This window comes from Eublepharis macularius, chromosome 10 (genome assembly GCF_028583425.1).
Source record: "Eublepharis macularius isolate TG4126 chromosome 10, MPM_Emac_v1.0, whole genome shotgun sequence".
NCBI lineage: Eukaryota > Metazoa > Chordata > Lepidosauria > Squamata > Eublepharidae > Eublepharis > Eublepharis macularius.
Genome location: NC_072799.1, coordinates 58860268 through 58886677, shown reverse-complemented (window position 1 = coordinate 58886677; position 26410 = coordinate 58860268). Strand labels below are relative to the sequence as shown.

Below are 26410 nucleotides of genomic sequence, written 5' to 3'. Positions count from 1 at the left end.
AAAGGTTGGTTTTTTGTGCGGGGCCATGGGACGAGGATTTTTAGGTAACCAATAAGTCACAATGTTTGTGGAACGAAAGTGGGAGTGGGGGGAACGAGGAGAAAGAAATGTCATTTGAACACAGGTAATGTCGCAAGACTATTCTGCATTTTAAAACAGCAGTGTAAACAAGTAATTTAGCTCTGATTCCCTTGCATTGTAGCTTGAAGACAACAAATATTTGTCACAGAGATTTTCGTAAATGAGGATCTTCTGTCATCCCCATATCCTGGAAGCAAGCACGTTGTCAAAGATTAACAAAAGTTGGCAAAGGAGCCATTTCAAAAATAATTGAACCTTCACTGATTCCACCACCCTGCCCCAGTTTGAGGCTTACCCCACAGACAAACAATTTAAAACAGTCCCCCCCCCACACATTTAACTTAAACTTAGAAACAGCAACTTTGAAAGACCAGAGCAGAAACTTATTCTTTATTTAACCCTGCTAGAAGGGAATTTGGCTGTTTGCTTCCTATTGCTCTCAAAACAAACAAGAGTCTCTTGGAAACATGAACGTTTGTCATATTTTGTAAAAAAAGTAAAAAAAAATAGACATTAGCTCTACTCTTGGGCAGCTGCTCTCATACAACACTTGCACAGCCTCATCTTCATCAAAAGGTGCATCCAGCCAGTTCAATAAAACACATATGGAGCTAGGCATATGCATGCACTTCAGTTATGCTCACAGGTATCAGCTTCTGCACTCAGATCTCTGCAGGGCCAGGCTAATTAGATATATATATCTATATATCTATAGTATAAATAGTATATAGTATATAGTATATACTATAGTATATATAGTATAGTATATATATATAGTATAAATAGTTGCACATTATGAAGCACTGATCTATTCCATTTCCATTCAAATATAATTTGATAGTTGATTCCCGACTGGCTGGTTACCATATGGAACAGAAGAGAAACCAGATTATGGCCGGTTACCAAGACTAATATCAAGCTGTGAAGTCCTGTGTGAGGAGCAAGAACGTGCCCTGCTTGGGGAATGAAGGCTTTACACAGTTGTACATTTGATACAATAGTACAGCACACCACATACTATGTTCTTCAGCTGAACGTACAAGGCGAGTAAAATCAAAGAGCAAAGCAACAGAGATTTTATGTTCCTGTAGAACTACAAACACTGTAGCAAATTTAGATTAAGTCAATGGGCTCAGACAGGAGTAACTCCCCTTAGGATTGCGCTGTAAGAGTGCTATAATGGCTAAATGCTAATCAACAGTAATTCTGGATAAATACATTTGTCAAATCTGCAGCAGGGTCATTTATAATAATTTATTGATTTTTATATATTCCAAACAAAAAGAAACATCCTACATTTTCTTAAGAACTAGTTTTGTTACATTTTAACACTTTGTTCACCATCTCCTGTAGTTTCATCCAACTACATATTATCCTTTCACATCACGAAAAACTGTTTAACATTTTCCCAATTTATTTAATTCAGTTTAACACTCGGTTTTTGTAGTTTAACAACTACAAAATTCACAATGTATATACATCATGTACTTGTGGGAGATTATACCCTGTGTAAAATTTGTATACACTGTATGCAGTGTAAATACTACGAAACCCATGATAAAGTACAATAACAAGTGAGGGAGGAAATGACTGTATATCACCACCCAAGAACCTAGATTAACAGTGCGATCCTATGGAGAGTTACTCCAGTCTAAGGCCATTGACTTCAATGGGCTTAGACTGGAGTAACTCTCCATAGGATTGCACTGTAAATTTAAAAGTTGAGAAAACATCAAACTATAGAGCACATGGGACAGGAAAATTTAAAATCACCAATAGACTTTCTAAGAAATCTGTTGTTTGGAGTCACCTTTTTCAGAGAGGTAACAGTGTGAGTCTAAGACAGTAAAAACAAAAATTCTTGGGTCATGTAAAACCTAACACATTTCCTGGGGCTTAAGAACTGAGCTAGGAATTCTGCCTGTGAATTTGCCAGTCTCTAAACTTGATCTTCACAAATTTTCATGTTGTCAATGAAAAGCTAACTCATGCCCTCTTCTGTTCACAATTTGTAACTGCAGCTTCTACCTTCTGAAGTACAAAACAGAAATGAACTTAGTGGAACAAATTTTGTCCAATAGAATCCAGCTATTATCTGCCTGAAGTAGTTATCATGCAATTTTGTACTTTGGAAGGCATACTGTATTAACTTGAAAGGAAGACCCTTAACGTAAGGTAACCCCCTTAAAAAGGTTATATGCACACACACACAAAATTATTGGACATAACTAATTTGTCTGCAAATATATGACAACCCCCTTTCTTTTTTTAACAGCAAACCTATGAAAACTCCTAGTCTTGCATTTGAGTGAACACGGTATTATTATATTTTGCTGTTCTTTATCTTCCCTATCTGTTCAATTATGTAAGTGGTGGCATTAATATGGTGTTACTTTTGAAAAATCCCAACATGGAATATTTCTAGCCACCTTGGAACCCTCAAATAAAAAGTTATCCATCCCCACCCCTGCAGTGAATCTCATATTGAGTGATAAATTTTACCACTGTCTGTATTGGATAGGCAAAGACTGCAAGAAAGCTGTTAACGGCACAGCAGTCCAGTCAAAGCTATTTGTGTTCACAGATCTCACTTTCTCCAAAAACTCCTCACATTAAAACTTTGTCATGTTGCTAGGTTCATACATAGAAGCAAAACCTGGTAATTTTCTCCTTGCCTCGCCGATGTGGGGATACGAGGGACTGCCTTATAGTGGATTGTCTCTTTTCTCTATGGTTGGGGACAAAGGGTGGCGGCTTGGGGAGAAATTGTCATCCCGCCACCCTTTGGTGTGTGGGGTCCCACAGGGAGCAATACTCTCACCTTTATTAACATCTATATGAGCCCCCTTGCCCAGCTGGTGCGAAGTTTCAGACTTGGGTGTCATCAATATGCAGACGACACCTAGTTGTATCTGATGGTGGACGGACGGCCCGGCTCAGCCCCAAATGTCCTGAAACATGCTTTTGCAGCCGTGACTGGTTGGTTGAAGCAGAGTCGGCTGAAACTGAACCCGACGAAGACGGAGGTCCTGTACTTGAGCCACGGGGGATTAGGTTCGGGAATCCGGCTCCCAGCCCTCGATGGGGCACCATTAGTGCCAGTTCCAAGGGTTAAGAGCCTGGGGGTGATCTTGGATACCTCCCTGAAAGTGGAGGCACAGGTCACAGTGGTTGTCAGGTCCTCTTTTTTCCATCTGCGGCAGACCAGGCAACTTGTCCCTTACCTGTCAACCCGTGACTTAACTACAGTGATCCAAGCAACGGTCATCTCTAGGCTAGACTACTGTAACTCACTCTACGCGGGGCTGCCTTTGAGCCTGACCCGGAGATTACAGCTGGTACAAAATGCAGTGGCGCATGTTATTATGAGAGTGCCAAATAAGCGCATATAACACGATTCTTACGCAAGCTGCGTTGGTTGCCAGTGGAGTACCGGATCAGATTCAAGGTTCAGGTATTGACCTATAAGGCCCTGTGCGGACTGGGACCAGCATATCTACGGGACCATCTCTCCCCATATATTCCCCCAGACGACACTCCGATCAGGGGACAAACAGCTGTTGGTGGTCCCTGGCCCCAAGGAGGCCCGCCTAGCCTCAACTAGAGCCAGGGCCTTTTCGGTCCTGGCTCCCACCTGGTGGAATGCTCTGTCTGCTGAAATCAGGGCCCAGCAGGACTTACTATCTTTTCGCCAGGCCTGCAAGACAGAGTTGTTCCGCCAGGCATATGGCTGAGGCTGGGCCTCCACCCGCCTGGAAAAAAGGGGTGTATAAAACCCTCCCTGTAAAGGCTGTCCACCATCTTGTTTTAAATGTGTTGTTTTTAATGAATATGAATTTTTATTGTATTTTAATTGTATTTTTAATATGTTGGTATCCGCCCTGAGCCCGCTTGCGGGGAGGGCGGAATACAAATTTGAAATAAATAAAGATAATTTTATAAACAAATTAATGAGAATGATACGTTAATTTACTTACTTCAGTTAATTATATTTAAGTCTACAAAGTTAAGTATTAGGCTAAAAACCTGGGCCGATAGGTGCATGCAGCCCTGAACACCTTGAAAAAAGATAGGATAAGAATACGATTGCATACGCTAGTAAATCCTCCTCAGATGCTACACTGGTGATCCATTCACTAGGTCCTTGCCAGGGGGACGTAATATGTGCAACTGCTGGATTGTGTGCATTGGGCAATGTGCGGATTTTCCACGTGAGTACAAAACCCAGAGAGTTCTAGCTCGCATGAATGGAAGTTGCATGCATATGGAAAATCCACTTCTTGCCCAGTTCACCCGATACACCAAACATCTCTAGCGTGCTCCCCAAGAATGCAGCCGGTGGGCTCCCCGTTTGTTTAAACCAAGCACCAGTGGAACTTCTGCGGCGGGCTAGAGCTGGTATCGTTAAACGTGGCTCGGGTGGAAGTGCCTGCAAGGCTGTGAGAGCCATTTAAAAACATCCCTAGCTAGTTCCGTGAGCTGAGCGGACTTGCAGAGTCCAGACATTCTTGCGGACAAGCCACCAAATCCCTTCCTACGCAAGACCCCTGAAGGTTGCCACTGCCAACCGCAGCAGCAGCAGCCAGGACGAGAAAGCGCAACACCTGCTCGGCCCGTGCGCGGCTTCCATCGCAGCCTGCCCCGCCACACTCTCGCCGCCCCTACGCGTGTTGGGAGCTTCTCGCCAGTAAGGCGCTCAGCGCCACAACTCTCTCCACCGCCTCCCAACCCAAAGGACCAAAGAAGCGGCCACCCTTGGACCGCGCATGCGCCCTTCGAGGGACGCGTCAGTTCCGGTGCGGCGAGAGAGGCGCCGGAAGTGGTTCCTCGTCGCTAACGGCCCTTGTTCGCGCGTCCCGTTGTAGCGGTTCGCTGGACTGCGAGTGGCTGCGGCAGGTGTAGCCGGGACGGCGGGCTGGCGCCATGGTTGAGGTGAGGAGAGCGGTCGCTCCTCTTCGGGGCTCGTAGCGCATTAGCCGCGGCCGGTTAAGGGCCTTCCCGCTCCTCCTCGCCGCCTTTGGGCTTCGGCGCTCGGGACCCTGCCCTTTCCCACGTAGAGGAAGCGGTTCCTTGGTTTGGGTCGGGCGGGCTTGCAGCTTCAGGGGTATCGTTGGAGGAGAAGAGCGGGGCCTTGGGAAAATCCTTCCCCGCGCCCGTTTGAGCAAAGATGGGGGCGGGCGGGAGAACTAACGCTTGCATGGTGATTTATTGATGTTTTCTGGGTTTGGTTAAGAGAAACGGAACTGTTACTAAAACAAAAAGGGGGAATTCTTGTGGCCCCTGTAAGTGTTTTGGCTTGACTAGGACATAAGTTTTCGTGTACTGGAGCCCGCTTTATTAGAAGCATGAAAAGGACCAACACACATTCACAAAGTGGCATAAAATGACTATTAATCAGGAAATGAGGGCTTAAGTTATGATGAGCGACTGCTCGGACACCTCAAGCATTAAATTTGTTAGATTGTTTTTGCATCTGTGACCCCTGTTGTGAATTATCACTGTGCTTATGATGGTTGCATTTGGGCTTAAAGATGTCACAGTCTGTATATCTATCATTTAATTGCCTTTTGGTTCAGTGAGGACAGGGTTTATGCCTTTGATGAAGTGGATGCTGGTTTGTAAAAAGCTTATGTCACAATAAATCATCTCCTTAAGGTACCACAAAAGCCCTTGTGCATTTGTTGCAGTAGTCTTAACACAGCTGCTTCTAGAATTTTATTAGCATCACTAGTAGGGGAACAAGCCATAAAACTGTGTGGAAACGTGTGTGCTCTGAATACAGAAGATTTCCATTTTAATCTCTGGCATCTCCATTTAAAAACGCGATTTCCCATCTTCCAGTAAAACAACATGAAGCTTGCTCTCTGCAATGCCTTGCACAGATCCCAGGTGGGTAGAGATGGGATGTGAGGTTGGAGGAGCACTATTAGTCAGCGTCTCATCTATGATACTGGGATAAGAACAGTAATAGCATCTCATGCTCCTTCCACTCTGTCATGAATACAAAGAATGTGCCGCACATGCTGTCCATTCATTGAAGACAGAAATTGCAAGTAGCTGAGTTGGTTAAAAGAGAAAAAAAAATGTAACACCTTTTATTAGGCTCTTCAGTAAACAACACCTCTAACCCACTTTTCTGACTTGCAATTTTTATCCTAAATTCTAACAGCCAAGAGATCTGAAAAACACACAGTACATGCAAAAAAAGCCAACCCAGAATATTAACCCAGTGTCAGTATTAAAGAAACCACACAAAGAGTGAAGGATGAGATACCAGTTTGGCAGGTTGAAGTATAAGATAAATAGAAGCAAGGGTAAACAGATGCAAGTGGCTGTCTTCTTGGCCAGAAAGAAAGATCTAGTGGGCATTGTTTTGAGTGCTTGGATTTTTGGTTCCTTGGAAAGTCTTTTAAACCAACAGCATTTTTACTTATAGTACAGTGAAGTATGAAAGAAGATATGCTTGATGTAAACAGTGGGTGAAGGAGTAAATATATTGCTAAATTACAACCTTTGTTATTAAAACTTTCTGGAATTCATAGAGCTCCATGTGCACTCCCAGGTACTTTCCTGTATTCTTAGGTGCCCTACAGGTCCCACTTTTGACTGCATCTCCTTGCGCTCCATTGTACATTATGCTCTGGAGTATTTTCCACCTTCTAAGATCATAAGAAATGCCCTGCTGTATCAGGTCAGCGGTCATCTTTCCAGCATACTGTCTCACTCAGTGGCCAACCAGAAAAGCCAAGTCCTTCCCCTGATGCTGCCTGCTGGCACTATTACTCAGACATTTTCTGCCTGTGGATGTTCCCTTTAGCATTGTGAGCAGTAGCAATTGATGAACATACCCTCCATGAATCTGTCCAGTTCTTTTTAAAAGCTGTCTATGCTAGTGATTATCATTTGGTTCACTGGCAGTGAATTTCACAATTTGATTACTTGTTTAGTGAAGAAGTACTTCCATTTGTCCTGAATCTATTGCCCATCAGTGTCATTGGATACCCCTAGGTTCTAGTACTATGGGAGAAGGATAAAAAATGCATTATGTTCGCTTTCTCTGTTCCACGCAAAATTTTATAAATTTCTGTCCTCTTCCTCCAATTTGTCATTTTTCTAAACCAAACAATCTGAGATTTTTTACCCATTTTTCATAGGGGTACTTTTTCCATCTTTGCAATTACCTTTTTGAAATATGGTAGCTAAAGCTGTATACAGAATTTTAAATGAGGTCATGCCATAGATTTATACAGGGGCTTTTAAATAGTTCAATCAACACATGTTCAGACCCCTCTCAGCATATTTTTAAAGTTAGGACTTTTTGTTCCATTATGATTATGTTACAGTTACCTACATTGAATTTAATTTGTCACAGTGTTGCCAACTCACCCAATTTGGAAAGATCCTCTGATTTGGAAAGCTTTCCACCTTGTTTTTCACCATCCTGAATAGTTTGGTGTCCTATGCAAACTTTGACGCTATACTGATCAGACTCAATTCCAGATAATTTATGAATGAGTTAAATAGCACTGGTCCCAGTACCAATCCTTGTGGTACTCTGCTGTTTAATTCATCCATTGGTATAACTGTCCATTCAATCTTACTCTCCACTTTCTGTCAGTATGGCCAATTTTAGTCAGTAAGAGGACCTATCCTATTTTCCCACAATTGTTAAGTTTACTCAGGAGCCTTTGGTGAGGAACCTTGTCAAAATGCTTTTAGAAGTTCAAGTATATGATGCATACTGGATCACCCTTATCTGCATTCTTGTTAATGTGCTCAGAGAACTCCAAAAGGCTGGTGAGGCAGGACTTTTCCTATGCAGAAGCTGATTTTCCCTCAGTAGGATTTATTATTCTCTGTACTTAGTAATTCTGTCTTTAATAACAGTTTCTACTAATTTACCTGGGTTATAATTTTCTGGATCACCTCTGGCTGCTTTTTAAAGATTGATGTAATGTTTCCTACTTTCCAGTCCTTTGATACTGGAGTCAGTTTTTGTCACAAGTTATATATAATAGATCAACAGTTTCATGTTTGAGTTCCTTAAGAATTCTGAGGTGCAAGCCATTCAGAGTCTGAGACTTACTTATATTTAATTTGCTCAGCAATCCTAGACCTTTATCTTTCATCACCTCAATTAGACTTTGGATACCCTTGCTGAAAACAGGATAGGGCTGCAGTTGGAAGTCGGAGCCTTAAATCCCCAATGTAAATGGGAGGGTCTTCCTGTAGCTGTTTGGATTCTACTAACGGAAAGCAGCAAAGAAGTCTTCAATAAGAGATCACTTTCAAGAAATGATGTTTAATTTTTTTCCTGTTACAGAAGGATTATTTTTGTGCTTATCTTGGTTCTTACAGCACAAAAACAATAATTCTATAACAGAGAAAATATTAATGTCACTTCCTGAGAGTGGCAGGATTCAAGTCCAGTGGCACCTTAGAGACCAAGAAGTTTTTTGAGTGTAAGCTTTTGAGAGAAAGAGCTCCTTTTCCAGACATCTGAGAGTCATCTTTTATTGCAGATTTCTTTGCTTCACTCCTAATTGACTGTATTTCTGGTGGATAATGTACAAGAAAGGTCCTCTTATTATTTCAGATTATCTAAATGTTTTAAGTATTTCACTGTATTGGGTAGCCACTAATTTGGTTAGAAAAGAATTTGTATTGTCTCTATATAGCACCACCGGCATTTTGGAGAATAGCCTAAACAAGAGGGGGAAAGATGTGTTTGCCCAAGAAGATACAGTGGGAGAATAAGCTTGTCCTATAGACAATATGAAATACCTTATTAACAACATTTTGAAAGTGCAGTAGCTTGGATCTCATCTAAATTTCTCTGAACATGAGGGGTGATGTGTGTGTGTGTGTGTGTGTGTGTGTTATGTGCCATTAAGTCTCTGTCCTATGGCAACCCTATGAATGAAAGACCTCCAAAACATCCTATAGCTAACAGACTTGCTCAGATTCTGCAGACTGGAGGACGTGGCTTCTTTTATTGAGTCAAGCCATCTCGTTTTGGGTCTTCCTCTTTTCCTGCTGCCTTCCACTTTTCCTAGCATTATTGACTTTTCCAGAGAGTCTTGTATCCTCATGATGTGGACAAAGTACTATAGCCTCAATTTTGTTATTTTAGCTTCTAGGGAGAATTCAGGCTTGATTTGATCTGGAAACCACTTGTCTTTTTTGCCGTCCATGGAATCTGCAAAATTCTCCTCCTGCACTACATTTCAAATGAATCAATTTTTTTCCTGTCAGCTCTCTTCATTGTCCAACTTTCCGATCTATACATAGTAATGAGGAATAGCATGGCTTGGATTATCTTGATCTTGGTCCCCAGAGAGACATGCTTATCTTTAAGGATCTTTTTCTAGTTCCCTCACAGCTGCTTTTCCAAGTCTCAGTCTTCTGATTTCTTGGTTGCAGTCTTCCTTTTGGTTGATGATTGAGCCAAAGAATAGAAAATCTTGAACCATTTCAGTTTCCTAACTGTCAACTTAAAATTTGTGTAATTCCTCATTAGTCCATTACTTTTTGTCTTCTTGATGTTCAGTTGTAATCCTGTTTTGGTACTTTCTCCTTTAACCTTCATTAGTAGTCATTTCAAGTCTTCACTATTTTCTGCCATAACTCAAATTGTTACTGTTCCGTCCGCCAGTTTTCACTTTACCTTCTTCTAAATCTAATCCAATTTTCCTTATGATATGCTCTGCATAGAGGTTGAACAGGTAGGGAGATAATATGTCTTGACCCTTTGCCAATTAGAAACCCTTCTGTTTCCCCATACGCTGTCCTAAATGAGGGGTGATACTTTTGCCGGTTCTGCAATCCTGCTGAAGACCTCCAATTTCCCTAAGGGTGTTCCTGGGGTCTTTCTCTTCCCCCGAATCAGCGTTTAGGGGGCACGCTGAGCTGGCATTGCAGGCAGGAATCATCAAACAGAAAACCCACTCCCTTCTTTCACTATGGAAATTCTAGGTGGGGTCCAAGCTATTCAGTTCATCTTATGACTAAGTTACTTCTAAGTTGCATAGTATAAAGATACTTGGCTTATTTTCAGGATACAGAAGATTTGAGGGAAGGGCACAAATAGATCAAGTATACGCTTTATCGTCCTGGCTTTTCATATTTGAAAATAAATTCCCATATGCTGAGCACAATCACTTCTTTGTTAAAGGCAGTTGTGTTAAAAGTTAGAAGATTCCAATGTCACAAAAATCTTTCGGACTGTTATTGTTACCATATTTCCAAAAAGAAAAAGAAGCAGATTAATGTAGTTCATGGGTGTAACACCAACATCTGTTAAAATAATTAAACAAGTGGTAGTGGATTTGAGCCAACCTAAAATGAGCACCAGTTCTGTGATCTTGGGCAAGCATCAAAGTAACAGATTGTGTTTAACATTCTGTAAATAATCTGTGTTTGTTTTTATCCAGTTTGGGGTGATGGCGGTGGCAATAAATTTAGAGCAGCCCGGTCTTAATATATATGAGATACAACTTGTTAGACTGGCGGTGAAAAGCTTTAGGTGTTTAGATTTGCACCCAGATCACCTTAGAATGGAAAACAGACCATTGACCTAAAGCATTGCTGTAAGTCCTTGATCTTGACACTCTCCAGAAAGGGAGAAACAGTTACCTTCACAGTTCATTGAGAAATTAGGGTCAGAACAAAGCATCATTTTTAGCATTGATCCCTTAGTGTATATTGTTGCAAAGTAAACACTCAGTAGACTCAAGCTAAGAATTAGATTGCCTGCTTTATTCATGTGCGAATGAAATTTTGCATCTTTTCAAATGGATAAGGAGAAAAATTAGCTATATCATGTACTGGAAAATAAAATAAAGGCAAGACGTAACAATTGAATGCTATATTTTAAAATCATTTGTTCCTCAGCACAAATACTACTGTGTATTACATGTTTTTAAAACTCAGTTTATGGTTCAACATTTGAAAAGTTTAGCCAAATATGACTTGAAATGGGGCTTTAAGGAAAGTTTTAGAGGCTTTATGAAAAGTGGGTATAAGACAATTCTTCACCTCATTCCAGAGTCTAAAGACTACAGTGGTAAAGACCCTGTTCGTGGGTGATGATGTTCCACTCTACCACATTCAGAGCAGGGCTTGATTTCCTCCCTCTGGTTGACACACATGTTGATATAAATTTAATTTGTTAAACTCAGTAATCGAGTAATTGAACTACTTTAATAGGGTGCAAGCTTTTAAAGATGTTTAGTCAGGCTTTCCAGCTTTTAGCTCTGGAGAGGGAAGGAAGGATCTTTTGCCTGGAGCAAAAGGAAGCAGCTAGTTGTTCCGGCTGCTGCAAAGTTTAATGCAGTATGAAAAAACGTGCCTCCCCCTCACCTCCCCTGACATGCGAATGGGAGCAGCGTCTTGTATTACATTGAGCTCTGGAGCAGTTAGGCTTCTATGGAGGACTTGAGGGGCCCATGGCAACCACAAAGAACGGCTGCCTAGTAAGCCAACCCAAATCTGTGAATCCTTCTCTTTTATGAACTTATTTCCCAAGGTATACCTGAAACTTTTTTCTTGTTTAGGAAGTGCAGAAGCACTCTGTGCATACCCTTGTATTCAGATCTTTGAAGAGAACTCATGACATGTTTGTGGCCGACAATGCAAAACCTATAGTATTGGATGAAAAGAGGTAGGGCTGCTTCTAAGCTATCAATACATTTTTTTTTTAAATAAATTTTTATTGAACTTTTGTTGCAACATATAACTTACAATCATAAACATCATTTCAAGTCAGGTCAAAAGTCTAGTTTACAATACATTATTAAAGCTATCAATACATTTGATGTTGTAAACTAGTCTAGAATTTTAATGCAGATCCATTTATTTGTTCTCCCATGACTGAACAGAACTTCGATATGAGGGGGCGCTGGAGTGTTTCCCTTATCATTTGACTGACATTACTTACTGAGATGGGAGAAGCAGAAAGTTAATTAGGCTCTGTTCCTTGAGATACCACAAAATTTTGATCTTTATTTCTCTGTGGCAAAGCTTGATTATTCTGTCAAAGCTTGAGCTTATATGGACATCAAAAATTATTTGATTGGGGCATAAAGAATGCAGAAATTACAAGCTACAGTAATATCTCTGTTGCCTGAAATATAGATAATCTCAGTGTGAAGCAAGTTGTGCTTCAGTAGTTTGACTTTACAAAAAGTTAGACTTTTTGTAAATACTCCTCCTGTATATCCCAGGAGGGGATTTTGCTTATTTATTTTGCTTATTTAATAGAATAATGTCTCAGAAATATTAATAAAGTGTTTTCTTTAAAATAGCCACAAAGTAAAGATGTCAGTAAAACTTCATACAGAGTACAGTTCCGTGCTACACATGCCTGTTTTGAAGGAAAATGCTCGGGAAAAGGGTTCTCACAATGCCATTGATTCCTATGGTCATAAGCAGTATCTTCCGAATCAAGGTATGGTGGTAATTTCCATTCCATTCAGCAGTAGACTACTCTGTTTGTTACTCTGATTGTTATTGATTCATCATTTGATTACCGAGTCTTTTATATTAGAATTTCACATTCAGTAATGGCACTTAATATTAGAATGTGGTAAGCCTCCTCAGTTTTTTTATTCAGAGTATACTTGGCAAATGTAGCATTTGTTTGGATAAAATGTTTGTGTGCATACTTCTTTTCTGTAATAGCATTTGCTATTTATACTGTGCATGGTTTCTAATGAAAATACATCTCTGTATGCTTGTAACAGCGTATGTTTCATTGATAGTTTAACATTATGTACTATGAAACAGTAATAAATCTCTTACTATGTAGGAGAAGATAATGAATATTTGATAACAGGAACACACCCATATCCTCCAGGACCTGGTAAGTAATCTTTTGGACAAACTTGTATTTGGTAAAAGTGTTTTCTACCATAGTGTAAAATTTTAAGCAAGATATTTATGATCATGGATGCACTATTTAAAGATCATTGTGCCTTAATGAAGCTTGGCAGGTTTGATGCCAAAAAACATTTGGAAGAGAATGTAGACAGCAACTGTTAATGATTGTTATTAAATTTAGTGAAGTTCTTGCATCTGTCTCTGTGTGCTGTAGTTTAGGTGTCTTTTGAAACACTGAAACATTTTCCACTTCTATGTCAAATTAGCAGAAATAGAGGACATTTATTCTTAGAAAAGATCTTGGATATTTCTGTGCTGTAAGCTTGTGAAAATGAAGAAAACATAGAAATAGAGTTTTAGATACTTCCAAGTGGTATTTTAAGGGATCTCTGCCTTCACTGTGATGTTGGGTAGTCTCAGTTAGAGTTTGTATTTTGAGTTTCAGTAGTAATCTTTGCAGAAACTCATTCAGGTCATGTGAACTGAAGCTTTACAATATTCACTACAAGCTCTTCATTTTTGTTACCATTCAGCTGCTGTCTGTGTAGGTCTCATCGTGTTAACGAAGTATGAAAATGGAGTTTGCGGGTTTCTGAAGAATTAAAGTAGCAAGACCGACAGTTCAGTCTTATGCAGAGATAGTCCATTCTAAGCCTGTATAGGATTGTATTGTAAATCAGCTAACATTTATGTTAACAGGATCTCAGTGGTAGGTGCATGGGACTAAAAATAATGTGACGTTCTCCATCATTATGTAGGTAGCGCTGCAATGCTGTCTGGCCTGTGAAAGGGGGCCTGCCTGGGCTGGTGGGCCCAACCCCGGACAAATAAGTTGCACATTTTTATTCTGTGTATGTGTTAGGAAGGACTGAATAATAAGAATTTATTTGCTGACAAAGCATTGTTAAATGCTTTTGGTTGAGGTTTGTCCTAAAGGTGTATTTTCTCTCTTACAAGGAGTGGCCTTGACAGCAGACACTAAAATCCAGAGGATGCCCAGTGAGTCAGCGGCCCAGTCGTTAGCTGTGGCGTTGCCTCCTTCTCAATCCAAGTAATATTTTGTTTTTAGTCATTAAAATACACTATAAATTAAGAGCACAAAACTACAAATGACTTTTCAGGTTAGCTTAGAAAATACGATTGAAAACTCAGTGATTTAAATTGCAATTAATTAAGTCACAGTGATATGCTCAGTCTTAATTTCAGTCTTTCCAATGTCATATGGATGCATTCTGATGTGGAGAGCCTTGCCCATTCTTCTGCCCAGTTTCTTGAAAATCCAAGCATTGAATGTTGTATGGGGAGTGTATGAAGTTGTTGTGTGCCCCCCTACTGTCCCTTTACCATAGCTGTAATCTCTAACAGTACTAATCACCTCCTTACAGGTGAGAGTAGAGAGAAATTAACATAATAGCAGCGGTAAAGGTCCCTTTTCTACCCTCTGAGTGAAATGGAAAGCTTTGCAGCATCTTCTGATTAGAGTTTCTTGCTACCTTGGAGTCAGGTAGCAATTTTCCCCAGGGCAGTTTGGCTAGGGATCCTGGAGGTGTTTTGCCATTTTCTGGGCATGGAGCAGGGGTCATTGGGGCAGTTGGGGGGGGGGTAGTTGTGAATTTCCTGCATTGGGCAGAAGGTTGGACTAAATGACCCTAGAGATCCCTTCCAACCCTATGATTCTATAATGGCTAAGGATTTGAGCAGTAAACCTGGATCGCTTCTCAAGTAATGAGTTTAACGAAGGACTCTTACTTTCTCTTAGTGCCCCATCTGTCATATTGATCTCTTCCTATCTGCAATAATAATGGCCTATATTGCAGGGCTCCTGTTAGTACAGTAACAACAGTAAAAGAGAAACTGCATATGCCATTAGCTGGCACAAGTGTAGCATGCTCAGTACTGTCAGAGTATCTGTGGATCTGGTATCCTATAACTGAGATGCCACCACAGAAGAAACCCTGTTTGCATGGCTTTTCATCTTATTTCAGGTAATAGTGGCTCACAGACTAGGACTTTATAGGACTTCAGTTATCCAGTTGGTTTGGGTGGGAGTAGGCATTCCTTCAGGTACTCTGTTCTTGGACCAGGAAGGACCTTAAAGGTCATAACCAGCATTTTAATGGAGCTCACGGCTAATGTAAATTCTTTAACCATAGAGTAAAACCAGATTTAAAATTGAGCCCAAACACAAGTTCAGAGAGTTTCTTCTGTGAACCAGGATCGAACCTGACCTAAAATCTTATGGTTATCTTGTTCCTAAATCAAAATCCTACACAGGAAAACTCTGATCTGGTTTTTGTTTTGGTCTAGAATTGTGGTTTGGTTTAACTCTGTCTCTAGCATAGAAAACATAAGTGCATTGTAAATTTACACCAGATAGCAATCTTGCTATGTTACTTTGAACTCCTTGAGCATTCTAAGTTGTCTTCAGAAGCAGCCCCATGAAGATCACATTTTAGTAGTCTGGCTTGGATATGCTTAAAGTTTAGACAATTGTTGCCACATCTTATTTCTCAATGATGGTCCATAGCTGATGAACTGACCAAAGCTGTTCAAAAGTGCAACATGCCACAGAGATTTGAGCATCCAGTTCTAAACATAGATCTAATATCACCCCAAACTGCAAAGATGTTATTTTAAGGGCAGTGCAACCCAGTTCTGACTCCTCCATCCTTGACTAGATACAAAATCTATATAGAGTCCAGACAGTACCTCCATCTTGTCTGGATTGTGTTTCAGTTTATTGGCTCTTATCTAGCCTATTATAACATCCTGGCACCTGTTTAGACCATCTACCACCATGTCTGGTTATTCTGAAAAGGGAATATAGATAATACTTCATTGTGACAAATCATTACCGGATTTTGGCCTTAATTTCTAAGGTGTCATAATTTTTTTTACTTTTTTATGGTAAACACACAGGATTTTGGAATATAATAAGCATATTGCCAATTATTGCAAACTAGATAGTCTGTCAACACTCGGTATCGTATAATATTTTTAACATTTTCTCTTCCCTGCATCCACTGTTTCCTGGTCTTCCAGAATAGAAGCAAATAGAACAGCTGCTGGCGTAGGTGATATATACAGACATGCTGGTATTCCTGAACGTTCACAGCCTTCAGTTTTGAGCATGGTAAGTATCCTGAATGGAGAACTGCTGATGGATATGTGGCAGGTTTATCAGGTTGGATTTCAATCTTCTGATAGGTTTTGCAGCCGCTGGGTTTTATGACAAATCACAGTGCATACTGTGAAGCATTATTTAAGGGCGGTAAAGCATAATTAGATTTCTTAGCTCAGAAATAAATGTGTGTATGTTAAGTTCTGTTTAATTTATAGGCTATGATGGAAACAGGAGGGAACAAAAATTCTGCGTTAATGGCAAAGAAGGCTCCAACAATGCCAAAACCACAGTGGCACCCCCCATGGAAACTCTACAGAGTAAGTAGCAAATGCACTGCAGAGATAAATCTCAAGATAAAAGGGATGTTAAATGTTCAGTAGGTTTCCTGGTCTCCCAGCATCTGTGACTTTTTTGTCACTGCCTGTAGAGAATAATAACAGGAATGAACTCAGCTCTTGGTTTTGGTGGATTTGACTGTCTCCCTTTAGGCTTCAGTCTTAAAAAGCTGATGCACATGCCAAAACAGTTTAGCAGTCTGAAGTAAATGTGTTTTTACTATTCAGAAAAAGAAGAATCTTGGCTGCAAAAGTATTTTTAGTGTGGACAATGGTATACTGCCACATGTAACTCTTAAAACTCGGGAAGAGAATATCCAAGTCATAAAGGGGCGGGGGGGGGCAGCTATTTTAAAATTTGGCTCTTCAGATTGCCCTCCAGTTCATCTTTTGGTTTGTGGGAAAGGCATGAGACATAGTGCCTTGTTAGCCAATGTCCATTTGCAGTTCTTTGGTAGGTTTTTTAAATGTCATTACTGGTTCAGTTGTGAGTTGGAAAAGCAGAAAAACAATCAAGGCTCATTCGAAATTGAGCATTGTAATTCAGGAGAAGGAATCCCAGCCATTCTACATGATAATTTTTTTGGTCATGGATGCTGCGGTGCTGGGAAGTTAGATTCAGGCTACCAGAGTGTGTGTGTGTCATTTTGTATACTGAAAAGGGCAGAGGTGATGGCCTGAAGTGGAGCAGCTGCACTTGATGGAAGACTTTTTCCTGTCTGTATTGTTCCTCGATACAGTCTTTCATCTGAGGATAGTAAATTATGAGCCACAGAGTATATAGTTGAGACAGTAAACTAACAATGAAGTACAGCTAATGCTGAATGGTATAGCTTTGAAATAAAACATTGAAGCAGATTATCCAGTTTGGTCTAAATTGGCTTGTTTTATGTAAGTGTTTAAGCTGTCCTTTTTCATGTTTTGGTTAATAAACTTTAACCTTCAAGATCATCTTATAACGTCTACAGGTTATCAGTGGTCACTTGGGCTGGGTGAGATGTATCGCAGTAGAACCTGGCAATCAGTGGTTTGTGACTGGCTCCGCTGACAGAACTATAAAGGTAAGAGGCATTGAAGGACTGTCTGTGACATTTATATTGTTTTTAGGTCTTGTAAATTCTTCCATGTTGGCAGTTCTCTACCACACGTTTTATTGCTTGGCTTTCTTCTGATCTCCAGAATTTTGAGTTGTATCTTGTGCCAAAACTGCGATTAGCATTAGTACTAAAGCTGTCAGATTTTGTGCTTTCAAGTATGCATACAGTTTATTTGCTAGAAAGATCTTGGAGCTACTGATCTCAGTTGATTGTGTGGGCTTTTTATTGGTCTTTGATGTCTGTCATTACAGATCTGGGACCTTGCAAGTGGCAAATTAAAACTATCTTTGACTGGCCATATCAGTACAGTTAGAGGTGTAATAGTAAGTGGAAGAAGCCCGTACCTCTTCTCTTGTGGAGAAGATAAACAGGTGAAATGCTGGGATCTTGAATATAATAAGGTAAGTTTAAACTCATTGCCAGCAACTGAATTTTTTCAGCAGTTTAAAGTCATGGAACATCCACTTTTAACTGAATTTTTTTTTATCTGTATCAATAGGTTATTAGGCATTACCATGGTCATTTAAGTGCTGTCTATGGCTTGGATTTGCACCCAACAATAGATGTGCTTGTAACATGTAGCAGAGACTCAACTGCACGAGTAAGTAATACAGAAATGATTAAGATGCATTTGAAAATACTTTCATACTCAAGATGAATCTTCAATAGGATCCTTCTGACTTCTCAAGTATGGGGCTGTGTTTTGGTCAAACATGAATCTATCTGACAGACTTGGCCTTGGCTGGATGAGATCTGTATCTTATATAGTGATAGCAGAGAAACAGGCTAATCTACCATACGTGGTAGATTATGTACGTGATAGTGTACATGATAGCTTCTCAATATGTGTGTGTGGGAATCTGTGATCTTGCTAGTGTTGGCAGTGAACAGTGCGCTTACCCGTCTCCCCTCACTGATCCTTAGTTATAGAGAAGGCAAGGGGTTAACAGCACCTAAGACTTCCTCCTCTCTTCCCCCTGCTCTCCTCCAGTTGTGGACTGGAGAGGGATGATTCGGGGTGATCTCCCTGGCCCGTATCTCAAGCCTTCATGAGGGCAGCCTGGCGAGTGTGCCTGTCCTCTAGCTATTCCTCCGCTTCCTATGAAGATTGCAGCTCCCACTGGAGATGAAGGGATGGTTTGGCTTTGACTTGGCTGGCTTGCCCTGATGACAGGTGGCAACCTCTCAACCGGGCATCCCACCCCTCCCTGACTGCTCTAGCAGGGCACTGCCTGAGACTCAACTGGTAGCAAGGCTGCCCTCAAGCCCAAGGCTTACTGTGCAGAGCCAGGGGTGTTGGCACCCTGGAGACTGGCAGCTGCTCACTGGGAAGGACCAGGGACCTTAGACAATGTTATTTTAGCAAAATACATTCCTGCATTCTTCATACAAGATGGTTATCGTTGTTTCTTCCAATGCAAATATTGTTTCTGTGTGCTTGTGTTAAGCAGCCTTTTAATAACAACAACAACAACAACAACATTCAGTTTGTATACCGCCCTTCAGGACAACACCCACTCAGAGTGGTTTGCAAAGTATGTTGTTATTATCCCCACAACAATTACCCTGTGAAGTGGGTGGGGCTGAGAGAGCTCTAAGGGAGCTGTGACTGACCCAAGGTCACCCAGCTGGCTTCAAGTGGGGGAGTGGGGAATCAAACCCGGCTCTCCTGATTAGAGTCCCATGCTCTTAATGACTACCCCAAACTGTCTCTCCTTTAAGAGATAAATGCCTCTAATTACAGCATTTGGTGATTAATTTCTGTTCTGATGCTAGTTTATTTGATTAGTTGTATTGATAAGTCTTAAGCAGATTGCAGTTTATTTAGGTAAAACATTATTCAATCTGTGGAAAAGCTACTGTGGGTAGGTGGGTGTTTGTGTGTTAAGGAACATAACTGCATTTGCCAAAGTTGAAATCATATTATTAAATGTTTTGGGGATGGTTGTTTTAAACAAAGGACTGAAGCTCACAAGTGGATCAGTATTGTGGATAGGAGACTAACTACTAGTAGCAGGTATTGGAAATAATATAACATGGGATAACAGGTGGAGGAAAAGCTGACATTCAAGTCAGGAGAGGCCAAAGTGACAAGTATTTATTTAGGGTTAAGAATATAAGGACAGCACACACAGTATTAAGTTTGTTATATATACTTGTAAGCCAGCCATATCAACATACTTCTGATTACTTGGATGTATTTGTGTTCCATTAGATTTGGGATGTAAGAACCAAAGCCAGTGTGCATACGTTGACAGGACATACAAATGCAGTGGCAACAGTGAAGTGCCAAGCAGCAGAACCACAGATTATCACAGGTATAGTGGATATTGTTTTGCAAACACCATGGAAACAGGCCATTTAGCATAAATGCTCCCTGTTGTGGCTAGCTGCTTGTGTGCAAATGCCATCTTGTTGCTGCAATGCAACCCAAACAAAAATGATCTTTTTTTAATAATTATTTTCAGAATAAGAGGGGTACAGAAAGAAGAGGGGGAGATACAGGGTCAAAGGAACAGTAAGATTTTGCACTACAAGAGTTATTAAAATACAGAATGCACAAAACATATCTTATTCGGAGTTAATCAGTGTTAAAGTGAAGAATACATATACTATTCCAGCTATTGTGTATTTTCACATTTACCTTCACAAACTAAATACGTCATGCAATCTACAAAAAATGATCTTGTAGCACTTTAAAGATGATAATGTTTACTGGGGAAGTAGCTTCATGGGCCAGAACACATGTTTTCAGGTGCAGGAGATTCTCAAAAGTGTCACTGAAATGGGGAAACTTGGGAGCATAGTAAAACACAGGTCTGTGGGCCTAGAACATGTCTGGTTCTAAGTATCTGTTGCCTTTGTTACCTTCCTAAGAACTTTTTAAAAATTATTATTACAGGAAGTCATGATACCACTATACGACTCTGGGATTTAGTGGCAGGGAAAACTCGTGTCACTTTAACAAATCACAAGAAATCAGTAAGAGCGGTTGTACTGCACCCAAGACAGTAAGAATTTTTCATTTATTATTCTATGCAGATATAAAATGGTTACAGTCATGAGCTCTGGAATTTGTGAAAAAGTAGCTTGTCTTTCTGTCCCCTCTACCCTCATTAAAAAATTAGACATTTGGGGGGAAAGTAGAGAAAATTTTATGAAACACCTTTTAAGCTAGGGTTTTGCTTTATGTGTCTTTTGCACCACAAAACTGCTTTTTAAAAACTATGAGACTTTAATAATAGCTAAAAGACATTTAATAAATTGCAGCGCAATCCTGTTCAAAGTTAATTCCAGTCTAAGCCTCAGAAATCAGTGGGTTTAGACTGGGGTAACTCTATATCGGAACGTGAAACGCTCTTAAATCTTCTTGCCTGCTTAAGACTCCACCGTTTTCCGCAGCATATAAAAGAAACTGATCTATGTTTGGAAATACATATTCCAAATCAAGAAAAAACCTAATGTGTGAAAGAGTAGAGAGATTGTTTCAGTCCATGCAGACCTGAAGTTCTCTGAATTGTGTGAATATAACTATATGCTAGGCCTGTAGCGGAAATATTTATATCTAGTGTAGTCACAAAAATGATAGAATAGCTGTTGAAAACAGGTTATGTATTTTTTTGTGCAACAGGAAAGTAATACAAACTAATTACACAAACTTTGGCAGGGTCTAGAGAAGTATGAGCATTGTAATCTTCTTGCACTGGATCTTTTCGGTGCCCCTATACAGTACCATCCAAAGTACAGTTCTAAGCCCATTGACTTTGGTGGACAGTGAAGGGTGTTGCTCTGCTTAGGATAGCACTGATGGTCTCTGTCATCCTCAAAAGCTACTCCTGAAAGTTGGCACCTTCTGCAATATTTGATACGGAGCAAGTGTCTGCACACACAAAGGAAAAACGGCACATTCACTTTTGCCTGTGAAGCAGTACTTTGTGCTTGCATATGGGATTTTTGGTTGGGAATTTAAAGTTTGGCAAGATTTTTTTCTTTCTTTCTTAAGCATTGTTCTTACCCAGTCACTTGTTCTCAGTGGTTATCTTGGTGGTAATGAAATAAAACTTAAATCTGAATGCAGAACTTGAGGAAAGTTATTCTAGAAAACTAGTTCATAAACTGACAAATATTTTCCATTCTATGTATGTATTTGTAAACTTACACAGCTGCAATAAAATGGTATATTAAAATTATTAATCAAATACTATTATCTTTGGTCAGCCCTGATGATTACAGAATATTTTCTGACTCTAAAACATAACTCTTGTTTCAGGTACACGTTTGCATCTGGTTCTCCAGATAACATTAAGCAGTGGAAGTTCCCTGATGGAAACTTCATCCAAAACCTTTCTGGTCATAGTGCCATTATCAACACACTGGCTGTAAATTCAGATGGAGTTCTGGTGTCTGGAGGTATAATGAAAATGTTACAAGTAGTTTGGATAGGATTGGGCATTTTGATAGATCAAAAAGTTGATAAAGTAATTTTAAAACAAACTTGAATCATCAATATATATACTCATTAACTAAACAAATTACTGTTTTGACTGTTGTTGTAATAACATTGTAAAAAAGATTTAACTTGCAAAATAAGTAAATTTTGTAATAACTCTTGTCTTGAGAAGTTTTTAGGATGCATCAGAAGGCCCTCTTATTGGCTAGGGCTCTTGAAAGGCATGAGCTACAGTTGTTTTCTTGGAAGTGCAGGGTTTCTTTGGCGATGGTTGCAGCTTTAGCAATTGGTTAGCTAGGCTTGGCTGTGCTGCTAGGTTTGCCCCTGACTATTCTAGGGATGGGAGGCAAAGAGCCTTCACTCCTGCTCTTCCTAACAAAATGACACACAATGAAATTTTTAAAAAGGTATGCTGCCACTTGTGCAATGACATTTTTCACTTTACAGAAACTTTGTGTGAGGTCAGGTAACAGGCACATGATTAACAATATTCGATTGGTCAGGTGATCAGCACACCAAGCCCAAGTTTGGATAAGTGGGATCGTTCTTCTTCCTTATGTACACCCAGTGTGATGGGTCTTTGAAGATTGTTCAGAACACAGTGGCCCACTTAGTGGGAGTGAGCGAACAATAGCCAGTGACACCAGTGTCCCAAGAATTTTACTGGTTCCCAGTTGCAATAAAAAGTGCCATTTTTAACTTTTTAAATCCTTTAGCAGTCTGTGCCAGTGGTGTCACATGAATCTCTTTGTGTACAAAATTCATCTACTTGCTCCAAATCCTGTCTTCTAAAGATCAGATTGGAAATTAAGAGCAGTGCCTTTTGTGGTAATAGGCACTCCCATTATGGAATACATTCCCGATGGCTCGTCTGGCCATTATGGAGATCTATTATTCCAGCAGATATTTGAGGAAATAGTGATTATTATTTAACAGTTGTTTCAGCTGTTTGGAAGATGCAATAGTAGTTGTTAGATTTTAGGGCAACTAATGTCGTTTCTGCCCTGTGTAACTAAATTACTAATTTATTTTATTATAAAACCCCCTTAATCTCCAAACCTAAGCTAGCTTTCCAGGTTTCTGCTGCTATCCCTTCTTGGGATTAATCATTTGTTCAATGTGGATCTGCAATTGTGCTTATAGATGTCTCAATCAGGGGTCAAATTGTAAAGGGTTTAGAAGTGGATACCTACTGTGTTAAATGGGTACTTATTATAAAACTAAAGTACTTGATTTTAGGGACTCTGATACCAGCTTTCCCAGTATAGTATATTTACAACTTCTGTGTCTCATACTAGGTATAATGCCCTGTTTGTTTTTCAGCTGACAATGGTACTATGCATCTTTGGGACTGGAGAACTGGATATAACTTCCAGAGGGTGCATGCAGCTGTACAGCCAGGATCATTGGACAGTGAATCTGGAATATTTGCTTGCGCATTTGATCAGTCAGAAAGCAGATTACTTACTGCTGAAGCTGATAAAACCATAAAAGTCTACAGAGAAGACGATACTGCGGTATGGAAAAATATTCTTCATAACAGTATTAGGTTCTTAATATATAAAACTGAGATTAGGATACTTGCAGGACATGTTTATGAGAAGCATTATTCTGAAAAGATGTTTTCAGTTATTTATTAACTATACAGAGGCAGCATGTCTACTTCTGTTGTGAACATATATTAACAGGATGGAGAAATCTCATAAAAAACAGTCATGGTAAATTAAGGTCAGTTTGGTTACTTGGTTGTAGCCTTCAACAACCAAGTGAAATAAAGGACCTAATTTCATTCCCCAAAGTCTGAATAGCTTAGCTTTTAAAACAGGGGGGTTTATATGGGTTGGAGCCAAGCATCTTTTCAGCTGATGAAGCAGGGCCGGAGGAATCCACTTTGACCTCCCAAAAGTCTATGCAGGGGAACATGAAACTGGCATGAACAAAGCCTTGTGGTACAAAGCTTGTTGTAAGAAAGGGAACTGAGTAAGATGGAGTGGGAAAGCTGGCTGGACCCAACTCTGTGTGTAGAGTGAGTTGATGGGATAGGATGAAAAGGTGTCATTTCTCTTGTGAAAGAAAAACACATTTTGATCCAACCCTGTAGATATGGTACCCTTTTTAAAGTATATACTCTGCTTGTTTACAGATCAGAAACTCTCTAGGTTATTTATCTGGAAACACTGACAAAGAAAACTGTTCATTATAGTTTAATTTTAGATAAAATTTACATTAAAAAACTTGCATGCTTATATATTTCACCTGATCATATGATATTTCACCGGCTTCAATCTGATTTTTGGATCTTGTCAAATTTCAAATCTCCCTTCCCCAAACTACACCCCTCCCCCCAAAAAAACTAGTCTAGTAAAGTTATCTGTATCCTGTGTGATACATTTCTGCCTGCAGTAAAGTTGGCAGAAAAGCAGGACATTGATCTGGAATATCTGGCATCAAATCCCTGCTTAGCCTGCAATTACTGGGAAGACTTGGGCAAGTCTCCTTCATCCATCTGTAAAAACGAAATAATGGCTTGCCTTGTGAGGATTTTCTTTAGATAAAGTCTAGTGCCTGTGTGTCTGTGTGCAGGTTTTACAAGTCATGTGTTTTTATCCATATAATGTATATACTTCTGTCACTGTTATTGGACTAAACTGATCCCGCCCCACGCACAGATGGCGTTGCTTTTCATAATGTCCTTTTAAACTGGGGGCGGGAGTGAGTGAGGGGCTGCATGTCTTGTGGGATTGCACAATAAAACACACTGCAGCAGATATAAAACATGAGACTATTGCTTGTGCAGAAGTTAGAAAGCAGGATAGAATTCTGATACATATATTTTAATACTTTTAGACTGAAGAAACTCACCCTGTCAGCTGGAAACCAGAAATCATCAAGAGAAAACGATTTTAATGAGAATTCACCTGCATAACTGTGCCATAATTCTGACTCTGACTAGGACTACAAAGCCTGAACTCTGCTAAAGTCATTGCTCTGCTCAGTTTACAGTTTTCATATTATATATGGCTTCCCTCTAGGATTTGTCCTTTTTCCTGATCCCACAAAATCAGTTGCAGCTGTTACACTTCTCTGAAGAAGTCAGAGTTCATTTTTCATAAAATGGTAATGTGCTGGTGATTGATTAGTCGCAAAATGTGTGCATGTCATTCTGCGCACACAAGGTGAGGCAAGTCTTCTCCCTCTCTCCCACTCTACCCTTCATCTGGAGAACAAAATATTTGGAAATTTGAAGAGTATTTTTTTTAATTCACTGTTCATACTTTGTTCGATGATGCAGAAGAATAAAACAATCAGTAAGGAAGAAAGATCCATTGTATTAATGATTTATTTCCTTAATACAACAAGGTATATTGCAATAAAATATACATTTCATTTTTACTGTGTCCCTAGGCTTCATCAACTAAAATGTGGAACGTAACTTCTGTGCTTTAATGTGGTGAATGTGTTTTGTTCTGTTTCAGAGTCATGGCTTCATTTTTGCTTCTCCTATATCAGGATCCTGTTTAAACTTTTAATGAAATAATCTCTTAAACATTTTGTGTCTGTTTGGTTTCCTTTTTCATTATTATTTATTTAAACTGCACAGAAACATAGTACTACTCTAAGCGGAGTAAGATAGCAGCTTTGGAACAACCTGTGCTTTGTCTAGCATCCAGACAGCATCATGGACAATAAGAAAGTGCTTCTACTCAGGGCATGGGGTGTGGGGCAGGGTCACTGATACTGCTTTCTGACTGCAGCCCTTGGCATTGTATGGAGTCCTGCTCAGTTGGGTTCCCTGCCCTCCAGCAGCTAAGCTCTTCAGGGTGAGCCACGGATCTGTAGTGAAAAAAGGGAGCCTTGTTGCACACAAGTAGCTCTTTGGATCCCTTGTACTATTTGAAGAGTAAGCCTGGGATGGACAGATCACAGTGCTATAATTTTAACTCTTTCACTCTTCTACAAGTTGCAAAAATCACAAGCATCTTCAGCATCTTTATACTGTTATAATAATAATAACGGAATTCATTTAACAGACTCCTATCTCTATAGCAATTTAATATTACCAGAGACACTCTTGGTTTGTAGCATTTCTTGTTATCAATCTAATTCCCTTATCATCCCTGAATTAGTAAGATGTCATTAATTTACCCAAGAGTTGTGCACTTTTGAAAAATGTTTAGTTACAAATAATGTATTTCATAAGTGTTTGCTACTGTAATGATGCTGATATGTTTTTTGTGCTGTATTTAAGCATGACATCTAGAAATAGTTTTAGCTTTTTCTTGGTTTTCTGATATGTGGTGATCTTAAGCATGTAGAAGCTGTTATCCAAAGCATGTATACTTTGAGGTAAGTTCTACTGAAATCACTAAAGCCTGCTTCCAAGTAAACGTGTTTAGGAGTTGTGGTGTAACCTTTAATTGAAACAAATGAAACTGCCTTTGAG

General features: G+C 39.8%; 1 protein-coding gene across 1 annotated transcript; it reads left to right on the top strand.

Annotated features, from left to right (window-relative positions):
• The first annotated feature begins 4900 nt into the window (after window positions 1-4900).
• On the top strand, window positions 4901-25515 carry PLRG1 (pleiotropic regulator 1). The gene is made up of 15 exons (XM_054990627.1): window positions 4901-5013; window positions 11637-11743; window positions 12387-12529; window positions 12890-12943; window positions 13918-14011; window positions 16003-16093; window positions 16300-16401; window positions 17388-17480; window positions 17768-17917; window positions 18016-18117; window positions 19732-19834; window positions 20419-20527; window positions 21787-21926; window positions 23290-23483; window positions 24814-25515. Exons 1-15 carry the CDS (start codon window positions 5005-5007, stop codon window positions 24871-24873), a joined length of 1551 nt encoding a protein of 516 aa, XP_054846602.1. The 5' UTR covers window positions 4901-5004; the 3' UTR covers window positions 24874-25515.
• Window positions 25516-26410: the final 895 nt, after the last annotated feature.